Here is a 7,272-nt window from a genome sequence, read left to right on the forward strand (position 1 = left end):
AATTGCAACAGAATGTACAAGGCTGTACTCAGACACGAGCTGAACAGATTCACTAAGACACAACTATTACACAACTGAAAAAACAAAGAATCACCATATTTTAAAACCTAGCCATTACAAATCAGATACAAATAAAGGCAGTAATGCTACAGAAAAAAGATACATAATGGATCACCCCAAACTCAGGTAGTCCTATTAAAATGAAGATACTACTGAAATAATTCTGCCAACTGCTAAAAGACATGTTATTCATGTCACATGTAAACTAAGGACAGTGTTCTGCAATTCAAAAATGAGCATGAAATTCTAGTACTAGTCTTTATTAAAAAAATGTACTTTCATATGAAAAAAACTACCTAAACAGTTATACTATGAACAATATATGAAATCCTGTCGGTGTACAGCAGAAAGTGACAATGCTGACAATAGCTAGCATGCACCAGATAGGACTGTCAAAAAAGTGCAAATATTTAAAAAAAAAAAAAAAAAAGGAAGGAAGTGGTGTAGGATTAGGAAAATATTATCTAGTATTTAAGATATATTTGTACATTCATATATTTCATTTTAGCATGCTTTCCCTAATTGATGCTATTTGCTGAAAAGTCATTCAGATGTGGTATTCTACTTGCTCAAATTCATATCTCCTCATAATTAGAAACACCTCCACATATTAACTACATAAAGCACTTGCACCAATTCGCTGATAAATACAGCTTTCAATGTAACATGTTCTAATCAATATAATACATTTTATTTCTGTGTTTGTACCTTAGACATCAGGAAGCAACACTGCACAAATAATAATAGTATTCAGAAGTCAAAATTAACAAGATGAAACTATAAAAGTGCTTAACCTATGAAGCACACTGCTTGCCAGACAACCAATAGAAGAATATACAGACAAAAAACATTGTCAGTGACTCCTTTTGTGCTTTATGTTTCTTTGTGTATATTTAGGAAGGTTAGTCACCAAGAAAAATTGCATTCAGCTCCCAGTAGAGATGACAATAGTTCTACCAAGACCATCAGAAGACCCATTTGCTATACAGTAACTCAGTTTTTTTAAGACCAAAGCTTCAACAACTACTACTTCTTCTTCTCAGTTGATAGTTAAGCTACTTTAATTTTAGGGGTTTTTTTAAGCCACATAGTATGCTAGCTTCAAGTTTTAAAATCTTTACATATATTCACACGTATGTATAAAATACTAAAACCTTAACAACAGAGCCCTATAAAGTGAGGTTCACTGTTTCTGCACTTAACTTGCCACCACTTAGACTGTGAATCATTGCAATCATATTGGAGTGTTTGTTCAATTCTTCCTTCTGCAGTTTTACAAGTGCTTCTTTTTCTTCCAAGCGTCCTTCCAACTGGGATTTTTGAACTTCCAGAGAAGATGCCTGCAGAAACAAACAAAATGATAACATTTGCTCCATTATCAACTGAAAAACATACACAATACAGCAAAAGCTGCATGGTCTGGTGGTGAATTTAAGCAAGTAATTAAAAAGCAGTTTTAAAGTTACAAGCTTATTTCAGAAATATCTCTCTCAGTTACACATTTGGTGCACATGAATGATTACAGCTACTGCCACACTTCAAAACGTTAGATACCATGGGAAAGCACCAACACCCATGCTACCACTGTCCTATTTAAGCAGAAATGTTCACAGTTAAGCCATCCACATTTCATTTCAAGCTGCACACCAGTAAATATTTACCAAGAACAAGGGAAATATTTGCTATATACTGGATAGTATTGCCTGGAGAGATTAGACTTTGCTTCCATAGAATGGAAATACGGCAAATGCTTTGCCAGACTGCACACTTTGCAATCACTGATCAGTTTGCATGGAAATTAATCTCTGCCTTGTGAGTTTACAGGCAAGGACAAATAGGCTGCACTGAAGTTTTGGGGATTTTGTTTTGTTTTTTAACCATTAGCCTGTTAACTTGGTATAGCCAAATGGGTCTCTGTTTTGAAAACATGCTATTTTTCTTAAAGACAAAAATAGATATTTTGTTAGAATTTCAAAGATAAAGAAAATCAGATGCATTTTGGTGTGTATGTACGTAGCGTATGTGCCTTAATTCAGGACATGGGAAAGGGGAGAAAGTAAGCCAATCAATATTTTACAGTAGTCAAAAATACTGAAGAGGAGTGTGCTACATTCTCTTATTTAATATTGCACTACAGGTGGTGTGGCTTTTTCTTTAATTCCAAACACTACATAATCACACACCATGCCTCACATAGCCCCATTAGAACCCAACCCTAACTTCTTTTCTCTTAAATTCAAGCTCAGGTACTCAAAATTCAAAAGGTATACAATTATATAGTGGACAAGAACAAATTATCTCAGCTTTAGACTGCTCTAGTTTCTTTAGCCACTTTACCACTGAAGTATTGATTTACCAACTCTATCAGCTATACAGATATCTAAAATTCCAGTCTCTGGAATGCAGGTGCAAAATATTCCTTACCTTGATACTCAGTTCTTTCCTTGCTTGTTCCGTTTTACTTAATTCCTTTCTAAGAATATCTATAGTTTGTTCCATGTCTGTTTTTTCTTTCTGCTGAGCTTTCAGTTTTTCTTCCAGAACTTTTATTTTCTGTTGCAAGGCTTAAGAAAACAAACACATTAAAAGATAGGTCGCCAAACTTAGAAAAGAGATACTGCATTGCCTGGGAAACAAGTTTTTTGGTGGTTTTTTTTTTTTTTTTTTAGACTGAACATGGCTACTAATAATTGAATTACTGAGTAGTGCCATCTAGTGCTAAGTTTTAGGTTTTAGTGGTTGCTTCCAGTCATTTGCAGAAGAGTTAAATTAAACCCTTGTAATTTGCAGTTCCTACAGAAAATAATTCTAATGGACACACTGTAAAAAGATCCTGAAGGGACATATGATGCTGTGCAGAGATTCAGTGAAGTCCATGTAGTCTGGGAAATCGCATTTATTATATACTTTTAAAAAGAATACAAATCTGTATTTATTTCATTCAACCGTTAAATTATGTATCCCTGGCTAACTTTAAGATTTACAAGTTACTAAGTAAGATATAGTTGCTCATCTAGGCCACTTAACATCTAGTTAATCCAGTTAGTTCTCTACATTCAGTGACGTTTAGGTGACTTACTCGCTATTTTGCCATCTCTCTCCTGCAGTTGTTGCCGTAATTCTTTTCTGCGATCTTCGGTTTCTACCAACTGTGCAGCAGTCCTAAAATTGCAGAGAAACAAATTTTAATGATCAAAGTGTGATATGTCACCATTTCTTTGTGCTAAACAGCTAGATTGATTTTTGTATCATTTCCAATTGCTGTCAGGAGCTTCAAATCAACAAATTATAAATTTGCGGGGTATGAGTACAGACAGACTTTATTTCCTTTTTTCACCCCATGAAGCAGTCATTTCCCTTCTCTGGTCACAGTCACATAGTAGAAACTACTGAAAAGGTTCATATCTGGAGGTTAAACACCAGAAAACGTTTCCTTTGATTACAACCACAAAGCATTCAAAATACCACGATAGAACCAAAATTGTCATTCAACCCAAGTCAAAATTCACTGCCATTAGTGATTGAGTATGCTGAGTTTTTAGCTCTTAGTATGCTCCGAACCAACAATACCATTAGCAAAACCTGTTTCAGGTATTATCCATGCAAGTGCATCTATGCGTAAAGATTTTCCAGTACCATTCTGAACATCTTCCAGATTGTCACACAACGCTCAGCAAAAACGACCATTTCGTAATGTTGCCAGTAGCCCATATATAGGTCTGCTGCAGTTCTCACTAGTTCGGATAGTTTAGTTATCACCATCGTTTAATATATAGATGCTGTCACCTACCAGCATTATAGCTGTAACCTGAGCACTTTATACTCTGTGAAGGTAAGCTACTTTTTCCATTACTAGCTAGGCTAATTTCTAAGGCATACTCTAACTGCCACTTGCCTTGCCTAAATGGCATCTGCTGTCCCTCTTGTTTACTTGTTTATCCGCTTCCTATCTACCAGTTTCTAAGCTGCAGCCTCTAGCAAGGGGGGGGATGACAGGGAGTATATTTCCATGGTCTCCATTCGTGACAGTTCAAGAATATCTATATAATAACTGCTCCCCTGACCTGCCTTTAAAAAGAGGCAGCTTTCATCAGAATATCTCCCCAATTACACTAAGCTGCATATTGCACCACTGAAAGTAAGCATCCAAATTTATTCAACAGCAAGCTAACATACCAGTATGAAAATTTTTTCCATTTGAAACAGAACTCAAGGCAGTGATTTGGATTGCTCTGATTACTGCCAAGGCAAGAGCCTAGAAGGATGAAGTGAACTTCACAAGTAAAACCAAGAATAGAATTTTATTTCTAAACTAAATACAAGGCCTGCCTATGAGCATATTTTAAAGATATCTTCTGCATATTAGTTTAGTAGGGTTGGGTGTTTTTTTCTGACCTGATAAAATTATAGAGAAGCTTTGCAGGCTAAAAGGGAATAAAATCTTTGAGTGATAACAGCATTTAAGAATTCTACAACAACCAAAGAGTCACCTTCCCACCCCCCCAAATGCACCCAAGAATTGGACTGTCTTCATTGCTCTTTTTAATTCCTACTGTTGAAGTCTGCGGGTATTCCTCCCTTCCCCAACCAATACAGGAACAAACAAAATAAGTCACCGATCACTACTATGGATTTTCATCTAACATACACATATTAAGCAATACTGAAGCATCTTTTGCTTCCTATAACTCCACTTTTCAGATGTTTCTTAAACCACAATTGAAAAATTGAGACTAAAGTGATATTTAGTTTTACTGTTTATCTTTAATTTGCTTTAAGATGACTGAATGCTACTTACCTGTCATTCTGCTGCTTGAGTGATTCATTTAGTTTCTTCATTGCTTCCATTTGTTTATTTAGTGAATTGCATGTAACCTGTAGGTCTTTATATTGTCTTTCAGTTGTTTCATACCTACAAATGAATTAGGGGGTTATGGCTGAAGAATACATCATTTAGATTGGAAAAGACCATCAAGCCCAACAATTACCCTAACCCTGCCATCCCACCGCTAAACCCTGTCCCTAAGCACCTCATCTGCCCAGCTTTTAAATACCCCCAGGGATGGGCACTCGACCCCTTCATATCCTTAACTATTAATGATCAGGAAGCAACCTTCCTCCAGTAGAAAACTCTTAGGAACTGACAAAACATACAGATACCTTTAGAAATTTGACATACACAAACTGATATAAATTGGCTATTTTCAGCCATCTTTTAAGGGACCCTTTGAGTCAGTCTATGACCTCCAGTTGTCTGGTGATACTAAAAACTGAACATCCTGAAGACAACACAATGTGCATTTAATACAAGTTTGAGGTAGATCTCATGTTCTAAGCAAACATTTTCCTACCAAAATGAAAATTCTCTCCCCTGATGTCAGTTATCTGATTGTTTTTAATGAAGAGTATATTTAAAGTGCACAGATTGTTTAGAAAGCAAGCTTTTGCTTTATAAACATATTGTAAGGATCAGAAAGCTATTTTATTCCTATTTTAGAGAATTTCCTCCAGATTGAGGCTGGTTTATTTCACATAAATTCATGAAAAACACGTTCAGAACGCATGGCTGCATACAATTCAAGCAAAAAAAGGAGGCACTTCCACAGTGACCATACTAGATACTTATTCAAGAAACCCCATAATGGACAAAAGTTGTATACATTTTTCCTCCCTCATTGACTCTCTTCTTGGCAGCAATATGCCTTCAAAATTGTCTAATATAATGCCTGCTCCCATTATCAAGCAAGAAACTTGCTCTCAGTTTTATTAGATTCTTTGCTTTGCTGACACCTAGTGACGAGACCAGCTCATATGAGTTGAAAAGCCAAAGCTCTTTTAAGCCTTTATTCTTCCAAAGCATATTCTATTTTCATAAATAGTTTCTATCTCTATGTACTTTGTGTGTCTCACATCCTTTTTTAGCTTAAGATACTAAAGAAATAATGCTTATAAGTAATTTGTGACACACAAGGTGCCTCCTTCCTTGCTACCTCACTTTTACCTAATTTCAGTCAAATTTGCTACAGAAACAATCAAAGATGCAAGCTCCTACCTTATGCAGGCATACTATATTGGCTGCTTCTCCAGACTATTTACAGAATGTCATCAAGACAGCATACAAGATCAAAGAAAGAAGCCGAGAGTATGATATAATGCTAATAGAAACTAAGCATTGTTAATTCTGTTTCTTAGAGAACAATGCTTCCTTTTATACAAAGTTCATGCTATTTCCTGAACTGGACCTTTGGCATCTACAACTTCTCACTCCATTTAACATATTAACTTCTTGAATTACTTAAGTTAACCTCATTGACAAGCATATAGAAGAAACAGTGGGCAGAGAGGAACCTGATGAAGTTCAACAAGGGCAAGTGTCAAGTGCTGCACCTGGGGAGGTTGAACCCCATGCACCAGTACAGGCTGGAGGATGACCTGCTGGCAAGCAGCTCTGCCAAGAGGGGCCTGGGAGTCCTGGTGGATGACAAGCTGACCGTGAGCCAGCAGTGTGCCCTTGTTGTCAAGAAGGCCAATGGTATCCTGGGGTGCATTAAGAGGAGTGTGGCCAGCAGGTCGAGGGAGGTTATCCTCCCCCTCTACTCTGCCCTGGTGAGACCCCACCAGTTCTGGGCTCCCTGGTTCAAGAAAGATGAGGAACTCCTTGAGAGAGTCTAGTGGAGGGCCACAAAGATGAGGGGACTGGAGCATCTCCCCTACGATGAAAGGCTGAGAGTTGGGCTTGTTTAGCCTGAAGAAGAGAAGACTGAGAGGGGATCTAATCAACGTGTACAAATATGCTGCCCAGGGAGTTGTGGAGTCTTCTTCTCTGGAGACATTCAAAGCCCGCCTGGACAACGTCCTGTGCAACCTGCTCTAGGTGAACTTGCTTTAGCAGGAGGGTTGGACTAGATGATCTCCCAAGGTCCCTTCCAATCCTTGCCATTCTGTGATAATGAACTTTTCACTTATAAACGTGAAGTAGCATGTGATGTTGCCCTTCTAATGTGCTTAGCCCAGTAAAGGGCTTCATCACTCTTTGAATACGAAGTACTTGCTTAGAGATCTTATGTGCCTTACCTCTGAAGAAGATCAACAGAGGATTTTTTCAGTATTTCATGTTCTTCGGCAACTGTTTGTAATTTCTTGTTGTGTTGAAAGAGCTGCTCAATATCAGTCTGTGCTGTTTCAGATTCTACCTGCTGCACTTTCAGCAAA

The 7,272-nt window shown here is 37.3% G+C and overlaps 1 protein-coding gene across 1 annotated transcript in view; it reads right to left on the minus strand.

Annotated features, from left to right (window-relative positions):
• Window positions 1–521: 521 nt before the first annotated feature.
• CIP2A (cellular inhibitor of PP2A) overlaps window positions 522–7,272 on the minus strand; it is a gene marked incomplete at its 5' end in the record, with an annotated part of 23,615 nt that continues 16,864 nt past the window's right edge. The window contains 5 exon segments of the mRNA XM_009642222.2: window positions 522–1,400; window positions 2,485–2,624; window positions 3,140–3,222; window positions 4,859–4,972; window positions 7,135–7,272. The exon segment at window positions 7,135–7,272 is cut by the window's right edge and continues 14 nt beyond it. Of these exon segments, the coding sequence (XP_009640517.1) occupies window positions 1,230–1,400; window positions 2,485–2,624; window positions 3,140–3,222; window positions 4,859–4,972; window positions 7,135–7,272 (646 nt within the window).

Source organism: Egretta garzetta, unplaced genomic scaffold, assembly GCF_000687185.1.
Source record: "Egretta garzetta isolate BGI_Z169 unplaced genomic scaffold, ASM68718v1 scaffold367, whole genome shotgun sequence".
Lineage (NCBI taxonomy): Eukaryota > Metazoa > Chordata > Aves > Pelecaniformes > Ardeidae > Egretta > Egretta garzetta.